This window comes from Trematomus bernacchii, unplaced genomic scaffold, assembly GCF_902827165.1.
Source record: "Trematomus bernacchii unplaced genomic scaffold, fTreBer1.1, whole genome shotgun sequence".
NCBI classification, from domain to species: domain Eukaryota; kingdom Metazoa; phylum Chordata; class Actinopteri; order Perciformes; family Nototheniidae; genus Trematomus; species Trematomus bernacchii.
The window spans coordinates 11,626,058-11,650,860 of record NW_022987564.1 but is presented as its reverse complement, the minus strand read 5'-3'; the positions used below and the strand labels follow the sequence as shown (position 1 = coordinate 11,650,860).

The window sequence follows — 24,803 nt, the reverse complement described above, 5'->3', positions numbered from 1 at the left end:
ACTTCTAATAGTGTCACCTCTGTCACCTTGACAGCTGAAACTCTTTAAACCAAAAAAGCTCTTCCCTGTGCTCCACAGAACATTTCTTACTGAGAATGTGTATCTGTATGACTCACCTATTAGAGTCTAAATGTATCACAAAAATGAAGAAGACAAAGTTGGTTCTCGCTAGCGGGTAATAAGCTTCTCTCGGGGCTAATGAATCGGGGTTGTTTATCAGCCTGGAAATGTTGTATTCATTAATATTGTATGGCTTCACAAACACTCTTCCTCGGCAGACACTTCAATAGCACATCTGTCTTCCTGCATCAGTACACAGAGCTATTTCTGAGACACTGAGAGCTGTTGCAGTGAGGTTATATGTGCCATAGACATTCATGCAATGGAATTGACTTGGTTCCAATGTTGAACTCCTCAGGCAGTTGGAGCTCAAATGGTTGTCTCCAATGGTTGTTATAATTAGATTCCCATTGTTCAGCATGCTGATAACATAATTACAGTGCCCTTGAAATAATAAAGGCTTCATTTCACTAAGGCATCTCATGAGCCCCTCATAATGAGCATATTTTATGACACTGTACACAGTCATAAAGTGTTGGATATATAACCATTTATTGCCCTTCTTTAATATGTATTGTTGAAATGTCATAGCTAATCAATTTCATTCCTAGGTGAAACAATAAATCCAACCAATCTGTTGCAGGTTCTTTGGGAAGATTCCGGATATTTGATTTCCAAAGTGATTGGGCAAAAAGTGTCCATAAGACTAAGAGAGTTTGAAATGATTAAGAAAGAAACAATATACAGATTAGTCTGAAAATACTAAAGGGAAACTGATGGACAGCAGAGGGGTTGATTATCCTGCTTGGGTGACATTTTTAGGGAGTTGCCCTTCATGTTGATTCTACAGGACACAACATAGATACATTTCAGGTAGTGCTTTATCAATAAAGAGACACAGATTAATACTGAAGTTATAGGATCATTCTATCAAAGCTGCAAAACTGTCATTTTCACTTCAGTACATATTGTGCAAAATGCAAAAGCAGGCAGAAAAGTAGAGATGCAGAGGAAGTATAACTGCATCAGTGCAGTGGTGCACTAGTAATAACACACATCAGCTGCCTCAGGGTCTATATTTGTTATAGGGGTCTGTGAGGGTGGCAATGCAAGTTTTTGAGCAAATGTGTTGCTATGCAACCTTAACTCAAAAAGAAAAGAAAACATACAGTGCTCAGCAATAACACAGTTCAATGGGTTTTATGATGTACAGTAAAATGCAGCCACCTTACTTAATATAAGACAAACATGAAATGTTTGCTCATACACGGAATGAGGAAAATGATGATAAGACTTGTGCCAAGAGAGACACATAAAGAAGATACGAAAAAGAGATAACTTAGTGATTTAAAGCAAAAACATAAACAAGCTTATTGGGTCAAAAGTGCCAGAGCAAACATAATAATAATAATTATATATAATAAGGTATCCTTTGTCAGAATACATAAAGAAATAGTGACACAAACTCAAACTCAAACACACAGCCTTTTCAAGAGTGATTTTTGACAAACTGTCAGCAGGTGAACATCATGAGTATAACCCAGCCTCATCTGGGTGACAGGGTCAAGATGAGGGCAAGAGAGTATACCTTCAAGTATAATTCAACTACACATGCATTAAATATGAATCAGTGTTTACCACACATTCATTTATGTGTGTTGGCGTGCCACAATATCGACACCGACTGCCAGATATTGATTTCTGTTCTTTTTACTATTTAAAATAGGTCAGATCTTATGTAATGTAGAGCTGCAAGCAACACATTGATTTGCACAAACCCCTCCTATCCCCTCTGTCTCTCTCTCACAAACACATTGACAACAGACCAGTCAGTAAATAGTTCCTCCTCTCCGTGCACACTCAACATGTTCATACGCTGGAGGAAGAATTTTGGTTGGCAGGCCATTCCTGCATGTAATCAATCAGGAGCTCTCAAATGTTAGCATCATGAACACCTCTGCCGAAATGTCTCCAAACTGGATTCATCCACGTCAACTATGATGAGTAGACTATCCATGTTTGGTACCCAACCCTGTCATTATTAGAGACACAACTCTTCAATTAGGTTAGTCACACAAGTCTAAGATAACGTAAGAATACAGCCGGGTTGTCAAAGTCCACAACAAACACATGCACCTCTTCAAATCTGTTATTCCTGATATTCCAACAAAAACTAGCTCATAAATGTAACTAATAAAAGACACTCATCCACAAGTTTATTTAAAAAAACTCTTTTTAAATAATGTTGCTCTCTAGATTTTAATAAATACAAAGTTCATATTATTTATTATCGTTTGGTTTTGCAGGTTACATGTTAGTCCTGGCAGCAGAGATGTGCTACAAGGCTAAGTCAGTGGGTTTACAGTAATGGTAGCTCTCCCCACCAATCATACACTCTCTCTCTGACACACAAACACACACACACACACACACACCTCTCTGGAGCCAACAGGACCAGTGATGCTTCCAGAAATAGCCTAACCCCAGTGCTCCAGCTCTGCTGCTGCAGTGCCCAGTGGTGCTGCTGCACTGAGAGTTGAGGCGTTTGATGAGTTCCCATCAGCCGTGACAAGCTGGCCGAGGAGAGACGGTAATGTGGTCTGACTCCCACCGTCACACAGCCAGTGGAGAGACAGATACATGCATGGATGGTCAGATGGATGGGAGGTGACAGCTTGACAATAGCCTAAACATTCAAACCAGGACCTCATGAAAATGAAAGTCAGTGTAAAATGTGTAATCTTTTTTTTAATGTTCCATCATTACATTTATCAGGACTGCAATTGGAAAAATGAAAATGTTCCTTGTTTTATAATGACTCGAGGTTACTCCTATACAGAAAATATCTGTGTAACTTGATTGCTGTTCTCATTATTTTGATTTCAAACAATACACTATGCTTAAAATATGGCTGTTTGGTACAGCATATATATTGTGATGTTACTGTTGCTTAAGATGTCAATACAAAACATGCAAATTGCAATGACAATGAAATAAGGAAATAGGTTGACAACATAAATGCACCTAAAAACCAAATAACCATGGATCATAGTTTATCATCCCAGCTTTAGTGTCAATTCACTGCAATCACACTACGATTTTCATTTGTCAAGTCATGGGAAGATTTCTCATCTCTACCATCCATTCCCACATGTCATACACACAGGATTAATTAAACAGTGCGGGAATGAGTAAAAAAAACCCTGCATATGCATAGAGGGGTAATTGACGCAGAGAAGAACAGGAAAATAAAATGGTCACCATGTTAATTTACCAGTATTGTAACATCTAGGCTGTATTATAAACGTCTGCATGTTTTGGAAACTGATTGGAGACAAACTATGAATCTGTAACACAAACTCGCCCCGACAGCATCTCAATCCTTCCTGGATTGCATGTTATTGTCTTGACAGGAAACAACACAAAGACACATCAAATTCAGTTTGTCCCAAAGCGTTCTATTAAGTCTGATACAACTCTTACATAATCTCTTCTGTGGCTGAAAGGGAGCTTTCCAAAGTTTACAATTATGTTGTTAGGGTTATTGGCTTGTGGCAATTTCGCAGAAAGCCTGTGACAAGAACTAGGGAAATGGAGATAGGAAGAAATTGATATTTTGCAGAGCCTTTGAGCCAGGTGAGCAGTAGAAACTTTAATCTTGTGAGACAATCATGAACTGGCACAACTCTAACTCTGTGCTGCTGCGCTGCATGTGTGAGCCTCCTGCCGGATGTGAGGACGGTTCAGTGAGTGCTGGCGGGTCAACATGGCAGAGCTGAGGAGGCAGATCATGTGGAGGTTCACTGAGCTGCAAAGACTTGTTCCCACCATGAGTGTTTGAAAGAGAGCTACCGCATGAGCATCTGTAGCTGGGGGAATCAAACGTGAAAGTATCAAGACTGGTATGAATATTATCAGCAATAGTGGCCAGAAAAGAAATGGGATGAACGCAACAACATCACCAATGCTGGTGTTTAACCATAAATCCTCTGATAAATCAGCTCGGAGCAGCTTTCTGGTCTCTACTGTGTACCGTGGTGCATAAATCATGGAGCAAGCACACTCCTTTACTGTCGACTCCAGCCTCCCCCGGCCCTGCGCCAAACCTGTCAGACAAGTTTATGAGCCCGTTATGGATAAAAGGAAGGAGAACAACAAATGACATGAGGAGGGAGGGAAGCGGAGAAGGAACTGTGGAGAGAGAAGCTAAAGGACGGCAGATATGAATCAGGTCAAAGGAAGCAGCAACCCAGTTCTTGTGTAAAGTAAAAATGAATCACACATCACAGAGCGCCTTGTTTTCTCCGCCTGTAGAGGAACCACAAGCACCAAAGGAGTGTTTGTTTTGCTTAATGATCACACCATCTGCTCAGTATTTACTCAAACTTTCCCGGGTTCACTTGAGACAGACTCTTCTACGGAGAGGTGAGAAATGACTCTCCACTCGTGACTCTCTTTCTGTCAGAGTGAATCACTTAGGCAAGAAGATATTCTTAGCGAGAGCGGGCAAACACACAGCGTGGTGCATCTGAATGGGGAATTTAACAACTTGAAGCCAGCCAGGTCTTCAATGAGCAAGAAAGGCATGAAAGAAAGATCTTTGCATGAAATATTGATGCGACTCCAACGGCGTCATCAGAATGACAAGCCGAGGAAGCAGATGATGCGGTGAGGTAAATGCCAAGTTTTTAAAACTGTTTATCTGATGGTGTGGTGGTCGTCTGCTCACATACTGTTCCAGGTTTGGAGGAGACACCAATCCTACTGTGAGGTCTCAATTCAAATTAATAGGCCAGCAGTATTTTTTTAAATAGACCGAAATGTGTAATTTATCTAAATAAGATGCCAAACATTCACTGGTTGCAGATTTTCAAATGGGAGGATTTGCTGTTTTTCTTTATTTTATAGACATTTGAAAATGAATATCTATTAATGCGTGTACCTTCTTTAGGTCAACACTTGTGGCTCACTCGTGATGGGCAGTTTTTGCTTTTTTTTATAGATGGATAAATTAACAAGATATGCAAACAGACAACATATTAATTGATAATGTAAAAATAAATTGGTTCGAGCATTTTGTACGGACCTAATTACACATAGAACAAAAACAGCTCAAAATCAGTAGTTTAGAGCTACATTCGTCCTCTTTTAGGTCTCCATCAGCTCCTGAGGGGCTATTTAGCAACACACACACACACACACACACACACACACACACACACACACACACACACACACACACACACACACACACACACACACACACACACACACACACACCACACACACACACACACACACACACACACACACACACACACACACACACACACACACACACACACACACACACACACACACACACACACACACCACACACACACACACACACACACACACACACACACACACACACACACACACACACACACACACACACACACACACACACACACACACACACACACACACACACACACACACACACACACACACACACACACACACACACACACACACACACACACACACACACACACACACACACACACACACACACACACACGTTAATTAAAGTCACCAACTGAGTCTTTCTGAAACGGTTCCACTGGATCAAAACAGAAACTGCTAAGAAGCCAAAACAATGACAACTGCCGAGTCCAAAAAGCAACATTTTTCACTGCTTCTGTCTTCGACGACTTAACTACACATCATTTTTCGAAGTATTTGAAATGTAACTTTATCGTTTTGTGAAGATCTGTCACAACTTATGGGAGAAAAAGTCCTTTGTAACTTTATAACTAAAGGCATTGATGTAATGGATAATAAAGGAAACAATACAATGAATATTTTAGCAGTGAACCCCCTAACACCTTCAGCAGCTGTAGGACAAACCAAGTATCTGGTTAGGAAGGATTTCTTTTCATGATGGCCTACATGAACTATTCTCTGTCGGCTTCTATTTTTGTTCTCCGCACCAACACTTTACATGAACAGTTGTGTTTTACATTTAGAAAGCCTCTTGTCTCTCCTTGTCCATGTTTCTTCCTCCTTCCTTATTGCCAAGTCATCCTATTTCCATAATTCAGTGGCAAGATGAACGGCTGCCTGGCAACGATTCAAAGAGCGCATTTCATCTCTAAACCAAAGGGGGAAATCTAAGATACTGCAGGTAATGGCTCCAAAGTTTTCCAGCTACAATCATGTCTTCATCATGTTTTATCATTTACTCTTCAAAAACCCAACTTCAGGCCTAATCTATGTCATTAATCACTATACAGTTACTGCAGACAGGCTATTAAGAAGAGACAGAAACAACTTTCTTCTCCTGAAAGATAGGCAGAGAGTGAAGCTGGGCTGAGAGTATGGAGATGTGGCAGATGAGGAAGGAGTGGTCCCTACAACTGGCAGGTCTGTTAACTGAGGCGAGGAGAATTAATGAGGATTTAAAGCTCAAACTAAAGCAGAAACTGATTGTAAATGTAAAGTAGAGGGATTTTTAATTAGCTCAGGAGGTGCTTGCAGGTCTGTGAATGTAAGCTCTTGTTGAAATAGAAATCAAAATGTATAAATTCAGGGATTAGCAGTGAATGAGAATATTAAAATATCCATATCTTTTTTGCACACATGGACACTTAAAAACCTCATATGTTGATGACTGCACACACTGACCCTGATTCAAGAACATACGCTCCCACCAGCTCTTCCCTCTGTCAACAGCCATGTTAATCAGTATTGATATATACCATAAAAATGCCAACAGAGCTGAATTTACAGTGAAGACAGAGCCCACTGCAGTCAGTGTCAAGGCTGCCAGGAAGCCAGAAATATCTGCTGAACTCACTGCACCAGTGTCCCACCTGAGACCTGATCTGTAGAGGCTCTGAAGGCCACGCAAAATACAAATCATCAGAATAACTCAATGCCTCACTTGACTTTCTCACAAAACATCAGTTTTAGAATTTGTATGGGAAATTGCATCATCCATATTTAAAAGTCAGGGGCTTTTTTTATTAAAATGACCTCCATTATGTTGATTTCTTTTGGCATGATTAATAGTAAAGAACCTGAGTTGTGCTACAGGAGGGTAACCTTCTTTTTTTAACCCAACGAACAAATGGTAAATGGAGTATTAGCTGATCAGAGGCAGAGCATGGCAGGTCTGGTCATTTTGCATTATCAGTATGTGCTACTATTTGTTGCAGAGCCATGGCCTTGTGTACAATTAGCCTTAGTTGTGTGTGCTGCTGTACAAGACATAATTGTGCAGTAGATCCCAAAGAAGAATTAGCTTGCTAGTGGTCATGTTGTCTAGTAAAGTGCATCTTCACCGGTTTACTTCCTTTCCTTGAAATAACGTTTAAATCAATTGCCTATGCCTCCTCTTTGAATTCCAAGTAATGAAGCCAAGGGTTTTGTAAAAAAATATTGTTATGCCTTTGACACCCACCTCTTTGACCTCCAGCAGCCGTTCCGGGTACAGACTCTTGGCCCGCCGAGCTGCAGCCGGAGATTTGTGGTGGGTGATGGTTACGATGTTGCCGGGTGAGGCGGCGTGGCTCAGATGCCTCTGAGAACCCGGGGATGAAGATGGGGTTAGGTGGGGGAGGAGGGAGAAGCTACGGGTCCGACCAGAGGTTGAGGAGCCCTGGGGGGAGCAGGGGGTGGCACAGAGAGGGAGAGAGAGTAGTGTGGGAATTTTAATGTGGAAGGAGCATGATAATGTAAAAGGAAGAGCATGCTCTTTAAAAACTTATAGAAAATATTTTCAATAAGGTTTATATTCCCCAAATAAAATCTTTGTTTAAAAAAAAAAAAAGTATATGCAAAGTATATGAAAGTGTGCCAGTTAAATGTCAGCTAATGCTAGCTGTTAGCTAATCATTATTGAAACTACTAACCAATCTTAGCTAGCAAGCATTTTGCTTTATATTTAAAAAAACGAAGTGGGTCATAACACAGCATATATATTTATATATATAATAATGTGGAAATAGCTTGAGGAGTATGCCTACTCTCAGATTTTAGCCAGAACATTAGCCAAACCTGTAAGCCTTCAGAGCATGATGTGTTTTCCTATTCTCACTAACTTTGGACCACTTGCTCTCAGGCCAATGATTCCTTGAATCATACAACTTTTAATAAAAAAATTTGAACTGGATTATACTGCTATTATATATTAGTCAGATGTTGACAAAACGTTTTGGTGCTCAGTTTCTGCGAGAGAAGACTGTGAACTGTACTGTAAACACTGGAAAGCCCAACCATTTCACTACCACCAGTATCTAAAACAATTCACAGTAAAACCATAGAATAAAAAATATGCCATCTCTTCATTCAGTCTACAAGGGCTCATCAGACGGACACCAACATTTTTTCTGAGACTTGTCTTAATCAGAAACAGTGAACAAATGTAATCTTGTTGGAGAAGCTTCAACCAGCATCCACCAGGCTTGTGGATGCTGGTTTGTTTTGCTGTTGACATCCTTTTTGTTATTTCGCTTTTTGTTCTCTGTGCCGAAGCTAAAGTCACATTACATTCTTCATCTTGATGCATCCTTCGCTTCCCCTCAGTGACTCTTGTCTCTTCAGTTCGCTGAGCTCTGTGCTCATGCAGACATCTCCGACCAGTACCTCTCTATCTCCTGTCTTTACCCTCCATTAGCTTACAGTAGTGCAGACAACACACCATAGATTTATCCCTCAGAAACGCACAAAGGTCTGGTCATGGCAGCGGGGAAATAAAATTGATTCAATAGATCAAATAACCAATTCCACCACAGGACACTGCTCACTAAGTGGGAAACCACCACCACCGATTTTGATGTGGTAACCCAGGAAACCAGACCTATGACCAACATTGTGTGTTATAATGTCACGTCTATGATTAGGTGTTAATTGCTTGTTATTCGCTGAATTCGAAGGTCTTTAGAGAGTAGTAAAGACACCGCATTTGGAAAAAATAAGAGCATTTTCTTCGTGATTAAATTCATCCAAATCCATTCAAACAGAGTATAATGAGCTTACAATAGAGAACACTGTTGTATTGTGAAAGGCAGAGCAGCGAGGCGTGAGTAAGCAGAAAAGGAGATGGGATTTCAGTGTGCAAACAGATAAGAGGCGCTGAGGTTTCGTCCTCCAAAACTGGCAGAAAGCCCCGAGCATTTCAAGAAACTGGAGTGTCAGAACAAGAAAATGCAAGGAGGAGAAGTAAAGGGGGGGGAGTGATGGTGGGAAGAGTGGAGTATTGAGCAGAGGGGTGAGGAACGTGCTGAATTAGTGTTGTAATTTGTCTAAATTAGACGTTGTATGAAGAAAATAATGATTTCTCAGATATAGGGTCAATATATATCTGACAGGGCATTGTGCTCCATCACCTTTGGCTTGTGACCCTTTAAAAATCAATCGGTGTCGACTTTTGAACCACGGACCTGTCTTTTTCTCTATTATTCAAATGATTTTATAAGCCTAGAGACGTGCCAGTATCCAATATTTGGGAAGAAGAGAAAACAATTGAAAACGTATCATCATTCCAGTTTAAAATCAAATCTTTAAAACGTTGTTTTCAAAATGTAAGCTCAATTAAATTCTAATTCTAATTAAAATTGTTTAAATATTTCTTTTTGAAATATCTGTGTTTTTATAGAATAAGAAGAAGGCTGCCGGGATTACAAAAAAAAGGTAAAGAGAAGAAGATATTCTCACTGCACTTGCAGATCATTTCACTCTGAAGGACATGACGCTCCAAAGGCTTAAAGGTCTCAAGTTACAAGGATATATGACTGGGTAATAAGATTTCTGCAGTAATCTTGTGACATTCAGAGTTGTGTTGCAGTCAGAGCTAAACACGTCAGAAACGTTGTGAAAATGTTGCAACAGCTTGATAAAGAATGCAATATACAAACACACACCATTACTGTGAGCTCTACCCCTTAATGTGAACATTCATGATATAAGTTTAAGGCCTTGATACATTTAGGACCACCATTGGGTCTCCTGTCTTCTAAACGTTTACATATAAGGATACTCCCAGCTTGACTAAACTCAGGGTTAAAATTCGTGCTGCGTGCGAATCACAGGTGCTGTGCTGTCACTCGGCCGGGGGTGGACCTGAGAGAGGCAGCGTGGGTAGCTGTGCAACGGTCAGCTGCTGACCTGTCATGTTCAGCACTACAGGGGACAATGCTAATTACACACAATTAGCTTCTCAGTATTATATTATCTTGGTTAGAGGGTATGAAAATAGTTTTTAAATACATACAGTATACACAGATACTAGGGCTGCAGGATTTGGGAAACATACCTAATTGCTATTATTTTTGACTGATATTGCAACTGCAATATTATTTGCAATAGGTTAGGTGAGGAGGTATTGATAATGATTTAATATTATACAACATTATCATTGAAAAAGTCTGTACTTCTTACTTAATTCAGATATTGTCACATATTTGTCCTTTACCAAACATTGTGCTTATTGTGATTTGGATATTGCACTATAGTCAATATTGTGATTTCAATAAATGCTGCAGCCTAAACAGATTCATATAAACAGATACAACTATTTGTATCATGTAATCATAGTAGAACTTTGAAAAAAGCTGAGTTTAAAAGACAAAGCCAGCCAAACACAACAGCAGGTGCAGGAGCTGCTTTTTTCCATTCAAGCAGAAAGTAAACAACATGATGAAAGACAGTCAAAGTCCACAGCCAGGGTTACGTGTGCATGCAGTTACATAGTTACTGGCCTATTTATCATGTTGCTTATTAGCTTACAGATGTGCTCACTGTCTGACCAGGGGTGTGTTTTCTTTTGCTTAGGAAGGTTCCTAACTGAAATACAATGCAATGACCCAGGAACACGTCAATGGCAGCCATTGTAAGAAGGAAGCTTGCTTCAATGCTGCGTTTCTTATCTCCTTCAGCATAGGGAACAATGAACCATCCTTTATGAATGGAATGGAGATAAGGCCTTGCAACAATTCTTCCCTTGCTAAAAAAAAATGGTGTGTTGTTGTGCTGGACTGTATTGTATTGTTGGGCACTGTTATACAAAAGCTTTTTTATCCAGGACTAAAATCTAATAGCCTACAAATCATTGACAGGCTTTGCAGAAGCTAGAAAAACTATTTTTGGCCATTTTATGTTTCGTTTAACTGGTCTTAGCTGAAATTATGAATCCAGGAAAACTACATTTGCCATCTGAAAGCAGCTACCAGAAAAACCACAAACTGTAACCGGACAATCTGACAGAGAAAACTGACTCTGAGCGCAGAAATGAACAAGGTGAAGGTCTTGTGCTGAACCTGATGACAATCCATAGAAATCTGCAGCCACAGGGAAGAGTCTCCACACATAATAATAATCCAAAATTCCGATTGTTGTTAGATGTAATGGTGACAACACGTTAGTGGGGTCGCTAAAGACGATGTGGTTATGTCATTATGCAGATATAAACTGTTAATACTAAGGGAGAAACATGCTTTCCTGTGTTTTTCTTGTATACTGTAGATAAAAGGATTCTGCTTCTACCATTAAGGAGATTAAGTTTTCTCAATTATCAACAAAGCAGGTGCTGTAAATAGAAACCTTACCATTAAAGAGTGAAACAAGGAAATAATATGTCCTTTCAAAGATACATGAAATACAGAAGTTTTCAATGATTGAGTTGAGTGTCAAAGGTAGTTCTGAGACAGCTGATGAACACTTCCTGAGACGAGATTTTTTGATTTGGATACCCAAGTGTAAGTGTTGATTTATTATTCAGATATTCAATTGACCTCGAGATGAGATAGTTAAGCCCAAAAAGTCTGTTGTGTCAAAGAAGTGCTGATTTAATGGTACTTTGAGGTTTACATTGGTGATACAATATCTTCAGGTGTGACTGCCATATTTTTGGCGATCCACAGATAAAGTTCTATACCATCTCTGCGAGAGAAAAACTAGCGAACCAAAATATTCTACCTTGTTCTTCCAGCACATTAACCTCATAATAAATGCATCCCTAAAGCCGTCACACTGTCCCGAAATTGACACCAAATGGACACACGATAAAGGAAATGTTCAAATTCGGCTCTGATCGTAACAACATCAGGACATTCGTGAGGGCATCTTAAGCCATCGTATGACCGCCGGTGGAGTTTCTCAGGCTCCGGCAGCAACTTCGTGAGCGGTGGCAAAATCTTTGGCATGCCAAAAAATTGCTGAAAGACCTTGCGAAGGTTCATTTTCGTGTTGAATTCGTGTGTCCATTTTGCCCTTCGTAAGGCCATCGTGAGGGCATCTTGACAAATCGTGTCATCTTCGTCTTTACTTACTGATCATCGGTGCCATCGGGCATTTTTCGCCTCACGTAGACATTACGAAGGAAACAAGAAGCTGCCCGATTGTCTTAGGAAGGCAACAACGTGAAGCCCTCGCAATGCCGTTGTGTAGCCATCATATTATAGTGCGATGACATCGAGATGGGACCGCGGTGTCTGCGAAGACAGCCGAATTTGAGTAGCTCAAGCGTTTCCCATGTGTCATGGTAACGTGGACATATAAAAGGCCAGCCTCAGAGCATCTTCCTCAGTCAGTCCTGAGCAACTCTACAGAGCAGAGGCGTGTGTAACTCCCAAAGCTTCAATCACAATTCATCACAATTCAGTTCCTGCAGAATGGCATACTTTGATGATGAGACAACCAGGAAAAAGAAGGCAGCAGCATTGCTTCTTTTGATGCACCTCAGAGAACATGATGAGCAACTCTTACAGGCCCAGAACCTCCTCTTACAGGTAAAAATGGTCTTATTTTACTTTGTAATTTCTTGCTATTTGTGACCTGCTCTATCGAAATCAGTAGCAGTGATGATACCTGTATTAAGCAGGTGAAACAGGAGCATGATGACACGGTGTGCTATGTTTCCTTGCAGATCGCTTCTCTGGTTGTTTTATTGCACAACAAAATCATGTAAACATATTATGTAAATAACCCAATTTGTGTTCTGAGAAACTGAAAAGGATATTACATTGTTGTAATCTCCGATCAGCAATTTAATTTCCCACGTGCGGCCGAAGGTTTTATACCATCGGGAGGTCACGTGACGCCTTCGTGACCTAGTTCGAACTCATCGTACTCTCAATATGATGTCGTGTAGCCATCGTGTGGCCTTTGTGTGTCCTGCGGGTGTAAACTACTATAAAAATGCACATCTTCGTGTTGCCTTCGTGTGTGGTTCGGGTGCCATCGTGTGGCCTTCTGTAGGCATCGTACTTGCTTCGGCTATTGCTTGGCTGTTGACCAAGTTCGGGGCCATCTTCGTGCGAAATTCACAATTCCATATTCGTGTGTCCATCTGGTGTCAATTTCGGGACAGTGACTGTGACGCCAGCCTAAGGCAAGTCCAATAAATGTTTTTACGGCATCTGTGTCGATCAACAGTATACAATGTGTCAGCACTTTTTCACTAACTTTCTTATAAGCACAGGGACAATAAACCCCTGGCCTTTTATTTTTGGTGATAAATAAATCCTGCTACACCTATCCTGTTATCAGGGATGTAGCCACCGCTCCGCTGCTGGTTGTCACAGAGGAGCTGTGATTACGATCTGAGAGGCAGACAGAGGCTCAGGGACGGATTAGACCACAGCAGTGGGTACAGTAATAACAGTTGCTCCCGTGGTAATGCCCCACAGTCGACCAACAGGAACAAAACCGCCGTTCAGCTCCACAGGGCAGGAAGAAAATGAGAGATAGACTGTCTTCCTTCCTCAACTTTTTCCTTGATTGTCCAATTTTCTCTCGTGTTTTGACTGCTTTCTCTCATCACGGCTCAGCAGAGTAATTGGACTTTCCCCTCGCTCCAGCTGTGCAGCAGTTTGAAGAAGAGCTACGTGTTGAATGAGCGAGCCGGTGATGAGGCAGCACAATGAGGCTGCAGTGATTGTTTAAAAGCACACATGAAAAGGGGTTTTTGCAAAGAGTAGTCTAAATGTGGAAGAAAAGGTGCTCTGCAGTACAGAAGTTGGAGTTGTCCATGTCCTTTTTAACGTTTAAAAAGGTAAAACTATAGGTGAATCTCTGCGTTTGACTCACCAGCAGCTCCTGGCCTCCTCCTGCTCTCTCCACACTCAAGTGTTCATCGGAGCCCTTTAGCTTCCTCACCTGAAACCACACACAGAGGCAGAATAATGAGAAATATAATACATAAAGTGAAGCAGGAAGATGAAATCATATGCTTCAAAGCAAGGCAAAGAGAAAGGTGCTTTATAGTAGAGTAAAAAGCTTTGCTAGTTTATAATGTCTGACAGAGTTTGTTATTTTGTATACCTTTTTATAATATTACCTACAGATTTATGCAAGATAACAATGAGTCACACACACTTGTCCTGTTCTGACAGTGACAATGAATTGAAGCAGGGTTTTTTGTATGACATAGGCTAGGAACAATCCCACACCTACAATTCAACAATGTCTTTCAGTCCAGGACAGATTTACTGTACAATGAGAGTTCATCCGAAATCAGCATAATCAAGGTGGGAAATCATGGAAACTGTGTTTTAAGCCTGAATCAAGAGTTTTTAAGAAGCCAATTTGCAAAATAGATCAAGATCTTTTACTTAATAGAATGCTATCTCACTTACAGTATATGACGTATTCAATTAGGGTTTTGACTAAACCGTAGAAATACATTTCAATATAAAGCAATCAAATACAACCAAGCAAAACATCTTGTTTACAACCGTTACAGAGAGTTCACTCAATACCTGTCTGAAACTGTCAATAAAGACTTTGTGAGACACACAAGGTGGGATTAAGAGCAGCACAGATTAAGTATAATAGACTGTCAAGATTGTTCACAATTATAAACAGATATATGTTTATCCTTCACACAACTTGAAATGTCCACTGGCATTTCTGCAATAGTTTCTACAAATAAACACAAAATAATCATCAAATGAACTTCAGAAGTTCAAAAGATCAAAACATATTACAAGCATCCTACAATTAGCTTGATCCTTTACAGCTGCGGCCGGCCAACAAATATACCTTGACAGCACATTATTAACTTTAATACCAAAAGTTGCCAAAGTAATAAAGTTGGAATAACTTGACTCCTCATTCTCCACTGGATCAGGAAAATGGGGCAACATCACACCAAAGATAGAGACAGCCCACACCTTCAAGTCCTGGCAGAATATTTCCCAAATATGAATCCATGATATGCTAAAAGACCGGTTGTGGATAAAGATAGTTATTACTGCACCCAACACCGTCCTTTTTGAGAAATGAGGCCACAGAGACATGAACAGGACCATAAAACCAGGAATATTAGATACATTCATTCTCAAATAAGGCAGCAGAAGCGTGCTGACATATTTCCCTAAATCGCTAAGTCTTCTGTCAATAGAAGTGCTAAAAATATTCACAAATTATACAGGCAAGAGAAGTTGCACATGCCACGTTAAAGCTGAGCTCTGTGTGGCGTGTAAGTTGTGGATTTTCACATATTTTACAGTTTGTACATTATTTATTACATTTCAAATTCATCAAATATGCAAGAAAAGTGGTCTTCACTTTTTTTGTATCTTGCCTTATTTGTTAACTATTTGAACAAAGGTCGGATTACTTATTTCCTGCTTAAATGATATTCACAGTCAGATTTAATTGATTAGGCGTTATTTGTTGTCTGCAGGGACTTGGCATTTATTTGGTTGACATTTATCAAAGTCTGTAACTGTGGATTTAATCTCCCTGTGAGTTCATAGGTAAAGAGTGAAGAAGGAGTCAGAAAATGAAAGAATACTCAATTTTGTCACTTACATCAGTTATCAGTTGGCATTTACTGGTTGTCAATATTAAGCAATTATTCAACAACTAATTTATAAGTGAAAATCTAGTTTGTGTGTAGTGTAGAGGATTAGTTGGTAATTATGTAAGAACTTGGCTAAGTATTAAGAGCTGGAGCTGGAGGCTGCTGCACGACTAAGAGAGAAAAGGTAATTTTAGCAGGCCAGGATGATGAGAATAAGGAGCCAGGAAAGAACTTTAAAACTCCAGAGGGAAAGTTAAATGAGTCTCCTGAGGGATGATGCCATTTGAATTGAGAAATGGCATGGAAAAATGTGTCACCTTTAGACTCACAAAAAATGTCAGTAAACTAAAGCAGAACAGAAACAGAGAAAGGCTCACACACTGCACAGAATGACAAACTGTTGAACTCAATAACCTGACCTGAGTTTACTGAATTCTCCCCCTGAGGAACATACCTGTGTGTGTGTGTGTGTGTGTGTGTGTGTGTGTGTGTGTGTGTGTGTGTGTGTGTGTGTGTGTGTGTGTGTGTGTGTGTGTGTGTGTGTGTGTGTGTGTGTGTAACCTTGGCACTGCTGTCAGAGTGACGCCTGGCACACGCTTGGAGCTGATGGATCCAAAACTGCTGCTCCTTGGCATCGGAGGCTAAAAAAAACAGATCAAAAATAAATGAGATTACAGAACAAGCCTTAACTTCCTTTACACACACAAGACATTGAGAAACACCAATCAATTGTTACACAAGTTCACAGTCAGGTCAATAGGCTGTTATAAGAAAGCTGTGTGCCATAAAGTGTCTCTCCATATTCATTCAGTTTTTATTATTATTGTACTGTGGATCCCATTTCCTCAGATGAACTTTGAAATCATTGCCCAAGGTTTTTACACAGCACTAAACATCAGCACGAGGACCAAAGCGGCAGTTATCACAAGACCTATTTTACATTTTAATCTCTTTGGAAGCACATTATTTAATAAACTGTCACTGTTTTAGTATCAATTTACTGTGTAAATGCTTTTCACAGCTTTTCTAGAAATCCAAGGAATAAAGTTAGAAGAGCAAATGATTGTCCTCCATGGGCGTAGGAAGCATCCTCAATGTGGGTGGGACAATTTGACAGCGGGTGTGGACAGGTGGTGGAACTCACCTCCCCTGGGGGGGTCCGGGGGCATGCTCCCCCGGGAAGATTGTTTTTTAAATGTTGAAGTTAAAAGCATCAATCTGCTGCACTTTGAGAGCAACATTAAGAGATCTATGGATACATCTCTCAACACCCATATGAAACACAACTGGAAACAGATTTACTTTTTCTTTATGCATATTTTACAAATCACTCCACTTTTAAACTGTATTTTTGTGTTACTGTCTTATAGTATGAGTTGGAATTATTTCATACCTGTTATTCTCTTATTTTTTATAACTATAATGATCATATAAAGGTGTGCCATGGAAATACTGGTTTACATAAATGATTACCAAACCGTTGAGAACTGTTTGAGACCCACTACTTAGACTAAAGTGAACTATCTAAACCCTCAGAGAGTCCTTCACCTCACTGAGCTGTAGTTATTAGCCTCTCAGTCTGACAGGAGAGGACTCTCCCTCCACCTCTTTAATAACAGCGCCTTATTTCCGGGTGCTAGTGGAGCACGCTCGTGAACTGTTAGCGCCGGAGCCTCGCAGCGTGGAAATGATTTCACAACTAAAGACACAGCTACACAAAAAACGCAGCATGTGTACGGCTCATGTGTACGGCTCTGAGAATCTGCCTTGGTACAAAGTAGCAGTGAAAACATGGTACGGAGTTTCATTGATTTGGGCATTCTCACAATAAGCAAGTGGAATGGATTTGATAATGAAGCACTGACACAGCGCTCTACAGAGAGTGGCGAGTGGATAGACCGATTCACAGACTTTCCGCATATTAAAAGTGGGGGGGTCTAAACTAATCATTTTAAAAGGTGGGGGGGACTTGTCCCACCCTCATATAATGGCTGTGACGCCCATGTTGTCCTCAATATGATTACAAATATTTTAGGAGTTTTGGAAACCAAGGTGGAAGAAAACAGGTAATAAACAATCATGGGTATTTAATAGGGTGATTCAAATTATTTTTGACAACAAATGTGCCTATTTTTACCAATTAATCATAACATCACTGTGCCTGCATCAGAGGTCTATTTACTATTAATATATGACAAAAAGTCTTAACAATTGAAACAAATTCAGATTTTCTTTTTAAAGTAATTGCTAAGGCCATTTAATGTCAGAAGATTGTTATATAGATATCTAGAACAAAATGCTACTTTAAATGTCTCAGAGCCTAACAGAAAAACAGAACATTTGAGAAATGTAAAAAACACTACACATTCTTGCTTGATTATAACAAATTTGTTGCATATTTTGTTTGTTTCAACTTCCGACTCATGAGCTCAGTATTTATTTAACTCCAGGTTAGGAGGATCAAGTTCAACCGGTCTGAAACGACGCAGTGAAAAGTGTTTTGGACTGAGAGGACACATTGCCTGATAGGAGATACACATAAACACATAGCATTTAGTGCAGGTGTCGAGTGTGTAGGTTTCAAGTGTGGTTTCCTTTAGGCACTAAATTAGTTTCAAGTATAAGATTAACACTAACTCAAGGCTCAAATAAATAAATGGGTTCATAATGCAGAAAACAGAAAAACGAATACAAAAGAACATTAGTATTAACACTGAACACAGGTAAAACCTAAAAAAAACAATAGCTATGTGCTCAGCTAAGATGACAGATTTCTGTCTCTAGCTATACTTACGGTACCGACATGACACTGGTATCGATCTTCTCATCTAACTCTTCCACTGCTGTGAATTAATATAAATCTCACAGCCCATAAAATGATCAGGGAATCAAATCAAATCAAATCAGGTTTTATTTATAAAGCACATTTAAAAGCGATTTTTGGTCGAGCCAAAGTGCTGTACATGTAATAAAAAAAAACACATTACTACAAAACACAATAAACGACAATAAATTACAACAGATATAACTATAACAGATATAAAACACACGGAGAAGTCAGGAGTCATGCTCCGCTCTAATTAGAAGGCCAGAGAGAAGAAGTGTGTTTTTAATGTGGATTTAAAAACCCCTAGGGTCTGGGCCGACCTCACATGGAGGGGCAGAGTGTTCCAGAGCCTAGGGCCGAAGGCGAAGGCTCGGTGCCCTCTGGTTTTTAGCCTGGTCTTGGGCACTACCAGCAGCAGCTGGTCAGCAGACCTTAAAGCTCTGGCTGGGGTGTAGCGCTGGAGCAGTTCAGTTATATAGGCCGGAGCCAGCCCATTTAGTGCTTTAAAAACAAATAAAAGCACTTTAAAATCAATTCTGAACCGAACTGGAAGCCAGTGTAGTGAGGCCAGAATAGGGGTGATGTGGTCGCGCTTTTTGTGACCAGTCAGTAAACGTGCAGCCGCGTTTTGGACTAGCTGTAAGCGTTTGATTGAGGCCTGGTCCATACCCACATACAGAGCGTTACAATAGTCCAGTCTCGAGGTTACAAAGGCGTTGATAACCCTTTCCAAGTCTTTAAAAGATAAATACGACTTGGTTTTGGCCAATAGTCTTATTTTAAAAAAGCAGGATTTTACTACGGTGCTAACCTGCTTGTCAAATTTAAAAGTGCTGGTGAATGTCACTCCAAGGTTCATGACCGAGGGGAATCAGCATAACAATTATAGAGCAGGCTTGAAGCCGGAGTTCATGATTGAATGTACCTAGTGACTAGCCTAAGCTGTGCTGTACAGAAATCAGTGAGGCCCTCCTGCTGGGTGTCAGTGATCTCTTTGGCAGCCAAATGATTATTCAACTGTCCTCCCGGCCATGTGACCCTGATACTTTCTCCATGAGGTCTGTGCATCACATCTGAACCCCTTCATTTTCCCCCCTGTCATAAATTGAACATTCAGTATTCAAGGGGTAGAAGCAATTAATTTGGCCGATTTGCCAGCAGCACAGGAAGCAGCTTGACACTCTCTGCATGCTTGTGGTTTTTTCCCCCTTCGGCGCAGAGACAATACCCCCTGTTATCTTCACACAAATAGCTGATTGAAGCTCAGAATTGCTGACTAACACAGCGAGCTGCAACCCTGACATTCGAAGGAGATGCTGACTGTCCGCTTGTTTTGACCTGCTCCAGGTCAGACTGGAAAATAATATCCTTCTGATCCCATTTCACTGACTAATTATCAGAGAACGATGTCTTTGGTGTGTCTGATAACACAGGCTGGAGGTCAATCCCAACTGTAGGACCATAGAATAATAAAATAAAAAACACATGTTATCACTTGACGTATACACGTTCCATTTAAGATAATAAACTCTTTCTCACAGTTTTATTAAACTATTTAACATTTTTCCCCCTATTTTTATCCAAAGAAGAGCTTTAAACAAATGCAGCACTTTCTCTTTTAGAGAATTAATGGCTTTATTATAAGGAGTAAAATGCACACTGAAATGACACTTGTAAATTCTCCATTCTTTGTAAGTGTTTTTTTTTCAGTGCTGCTGAAAGGGATTTCAACGTATGAAAAATTCTATTTGCACTTGTCAATCAATCGCAGCTGAGACATCTGCTGCAGTCATGAGAGCACCTACAACAGGCCTCTTTAAGTAAAGAGGCAACTCTGAGAAAATGAGACGTTCACAGAGCTCCTGTCAAGTGCAGCGCTCGAGCCGATCTCTCCCACTGGGAGCGGCTGCTCGCCTCTCCGGGGGAGAAAACAATATTCACACAGAAAACACCTGTGCCAAGCTCATTCTGCAAAAAGTATACCTTCCCACTTATACCTAATCATCAACCAAAATCCCTCTCTCTAAAAGGAGCTACTTACCCAGAGTGTGAGCCTAAATCTGATATTTTTTCTGCAATGTGCACAAGCATAGCTGTGATTAAAGATAATTAGCTTTCTGTATTGAGCAGAGCAGTGTTGCTATGCTAATATGCACCTGTTTGCATAGTGATGCAAGAGATATGGACACTGCTTTAGCTCAGAGCAGGACGTGCTGTTCTCATTCAGAGAGAATATATGATATTGATGAAAAATTCAAAGCTGGGTTTGTGTCACATGAGGTGCAGCCTCAGTGGCAACATGCTGACAGCTCTATTCATGGGATGAATGCATGAGGGTTTGTGCTTTAAACTGAGACATGAGAAACTGGTCTGCCTGCACATTTGAAAAAAGCAACAATACACACTCATATGGGTCCATGTGTCTTATTTAAATGTAGATATCCATCCCAGGGAGATGGCTGAAGGATATATGAACACTTCAGAGTAAAAAAAGAGATAAACCTCCTTCTCAGTTGATCATCGCCTTGTCCTACCCATTTTAATTACAGCACTGCAAAATATGTTATCTGTTTTAATAATGGTAAGTATGAGGATGAATAAATCAGACCAGCAGTTATATCTGCATATCTAAGTCTTGGGAGATTTAATGAGCGAGTCACTAAAAGGTATGTTTCAAGAATATCTACGTACAAGCTGACAGGACTAGAGAGGATAGTAGAGTGGTAGCAATTACAGCAAGCAGACGTTCCTCATTAAAATTACCTCCCTGTTATTATTCACACTAAATCAGTTACACCATATTATATTCAAAATAAATGTCATTTTAGGTTTGACTTTAGGTTTTAATTGGCTCTTAATAGCTTTAACTATTTAAAATCTACAGCTCCTCTACCACAACCATCAGCAACAAGTGGACATGGAGAACTACATGAACTACATGTTGCTAAATCCACCGCGGAGAATAAACAGAAGGGCAACCAGGCAACCATGGCAACCATGCTCGCTTTTGGTGTATTTTGTTGAGGAAGTACAGCGCCACTTACAGGCCCGGCATATGTACTACAGCGCCTCCAGCGGGACGAGCGTTCTCGTGTGAAGGGACACGTTTATTGAGCCGTATCCGTGTGAACGGAAGACTGTTTTGATATCGAATTCGGTTCGTTTGCGTTTCATTTGCGTTCCTGTGTAAATGGGGCCTTAGACTGCTGCACCTTGTGTGTTGTGTGCTGAGCTGTTTATTTAAATATTCATGCAAGGGGACTTGAATGTCATGTGTAGGCAGAAAAGTGTACTTATACATTACTTTACTGAACTACGTTATAAGACAAACACTATGGAGGAAATGATCATGAGGTCAATTTATTTAATTTTGGAACCTCTAAAGACCACAAAATATGTTATATGCTAATATATGCTAATGAGCAATCAGTTTCCGTTGTTCTTTTTCACAAAAGCACAAAACTATAGTTCAAGCTTGTTTAAAACAGTCAGAAAGTAGGCTCATACATTACTGAAAGGAAATGTTTACATTAACTTTCCTTCAGAGAGAAGAGATGATTGATGCCACTCTGTAGTTAAATACGGATACCAGCATGTAGCCATGAAGCTTAGCTTAGCATAAAGACTGGAAGCAAAACAACTACCAATCCCTGTAAAAACACAACTTTACATTTCTGGTTTTGTAAGGATCAAAATACAAACTGCTTTCTTAAGATAACCGTCTTCCGACATGGGATTGGTGTCTGAATTTTACATTACTTTCAAAAAGAAAGCCCAAAATGTAAACTCACATAAATACCAATCAAATTGTTTGCAGTAGCAAAAGCTAGACATATTTTGGCAGATTTGTATTGAACAATGTTCTTGGCGAGGTTTTAATGCTCGACAACAATAACAGATGTGTCCATAAAAATGTTGCAACATGTTTTTATTATTAGGATGCGTAGTGATTGTGTCAGACGTCCTAATGAGCCACTTGGAAAGCTGAACACATGCTGACCCTCTCATTGACTGAATGTCTTACTGAGACATCGCATGATAAATAGCTTAATTTGCCATCTGTGCAACTAGACATGTTTACAATCCCACAGCTCTTGACCTTTGCTTACAGCCGAACACAAGGCCGATAGTCTCCCAACATCCGATTATCAAAGCCTCACTTTAAATTACTTTTACATATAACGCTTTGGTTTAGAGCCAGAAAACCATTCGGGCGACTTAATTGCTGTGTTAGATGTGAAATGCAAGACTTCTGATGGATCACAGTATACATTTTGCATTTATAATGAAACATTATTCAAAGCTGAGAACAACGGTTGCATATAAGACACAAAAAAGGGTAAAGGGGGTCATTCAACAACATCAAAAAAGCCATTCAAATGGTTAAATGTATAGCTACCAAATAATAAATTATAGTTAAACGGGAAATCATGCTTTCCATAATGATGTTTTAGACAAAAAAGCCACATCACCAACTTTTTTTTGCTCTAATCCAATTCTTACCAATTATTTCTTTTATGCCATATGTTATGAAAAACTTTTAACCAAAATACTTGAGAGAACACTCATTAAACACACCACCTATAGCAGGGGTGTCAAACTCAAATACACAGTGGGCCAAAATTAAAAAATCGGTACTAGTCGAGGGCCGGACTGGTTCAATGTTTACTGCAAAACGTATTGAAATGAACTTATTGCACATATTAAACCTGGAACTAACAAAGCTTAAATTATTGCCTATAAAAACAACATTAAACATTAAATAATCAGTTGCATTAATTTCTTATGGCTCTATCTGCAGAGTCCTTTCTTAGGATTACATTTCTCCAGAGACCAACAACAGCTTCAAAAAAACAATTTCCCTCAAAGAAAAAACCAAACATGCCCTGTTGTCTCAAGAAAAAAAGTGCAGAAGGAAACATCCATTGAAACTCAGTGTGCTGCTCGGTGATGCACACTAACCCCTAGATTCCACCGGGTCCGTCTGCGCCGCGTTGCGGTTTTGGTCCGGCCTCCTCCGGCGTCATACCCTACCAGGCGCGTTTCAGAAACATTTCAGAAGCGGAGCGTCTTGCCTGCCGGCTCGCAGTTTTTGTTGATTTGGGCATATTTCCTGGACAGGCTACTTTGTACAGACAAAGTTAATAATAACTGTAATATTCCAGTTATAAACGACATGAATCAAAGATGTGTTGCTGTATTTTAGTGGTAAACAAATGCATTCATCATCATAATTATTCTATATATATATATATATATATATAATTTGCACAGTGCCTGTAAACCGGAGGAGAACGCTGGCATTTCTCCTCCTACTTGAAAGACTACGGAGGGATAGGGTCTGCAAAATGAGTTTGTGTGTGTGTGTATATATCTATATATATATATGCTATATATGCTCTGAAAATTCCACTTCCTGCCTGCCCGACCTTACGTTACGGCTGCGCCGCGACAAAAATAGGATTCGATCCTAATTTTAGAGGAGCCCTGCGCCGAGCCGCTTCTGGGACGCTTCTGAGCCGTAACGCGCCGCGTGTGGTGGAATAGCACCCATTGACTAGAGTGGCCGCGATCGCCGCGATCGCTGTGAGCACCGCGGCGCAGCCGTAACGCGCCCGTAACGCGCCCGTAACGCGCCCGTAACGCGCCCGTAACGCGCCGCAAACGGACCCGGTGGAATCTAGGGGTAAGCCAGATACTTGGCATCTTATCTTGGGTGCAAGTTCATCAATGTTGGCTGAGGAAACCCTCAGGATGGAGTGAAGGAGTGCGTGCAATATACCGACGGGCCAGATCTAATAGTAATTAAAAATTATCCTGCGGGCCGAAATTCAATCCACCAAGGGCCTGATTTGGCCCCCGGGCCTTGAGTTTGACACATGTGACCTATAGTGTTAAAAAAGTGTTATTGAATCTAAACTCAATGAATAATGTTGTATTTCATTCTTTACTATACTCACTTTAACTGCATTGTCTTTAATGGCTGATCAATATAAGCGTCTTTTTAGGATAAATAATCTGTATGATCTGTTCTTAGTATGCCAAAGGCACTTGAATTGTGAGACTTTTTTCATCTCTAAAGAATCTCTCCTCTTTTCTCACCAGCTGCATAAAGTCCAA

At 40.2% G+C, this 24,803-nt stretch overlaps 1 protein-coding gene across 2 annotated transcripts in view; it reads right to left on the bottom strand.

Moving 5' to 3' along the window:
- The window catches only part of LOC117477538 (oxysterol-binding protein-related protein 10), a 59,622-nt gene that overhangs the window by 23,892 nt on the left and 10,927 nt on the right, over positions 1 to 24,803 (bottom strand). The window contains exons 3-5 of one of the 2 annotated variants that reach the window (XM_034124216.1): positions 16,418 to 16,497; positions 14,137 to 14,205; positions 7,511 to 7,708 (exon numbers count right to left, since the gene is read on the bottom strand). In XM_034124216.1, coding sequence (XP_033980107.1) covers positions 7,511 to 7,708; positions 14,137 to 14,205; positions 16,418 to 16,497 — 347 coding nt within the window. The remainder of the gene's footprint in view (positions 1 to 7,510; positions 7,709 to 14,136; positions 14,206 to 16,417; positions 16,498 to 24,803) is intronic. The other variant, XM_034124217.1, reaches the window with a different exon arrangement.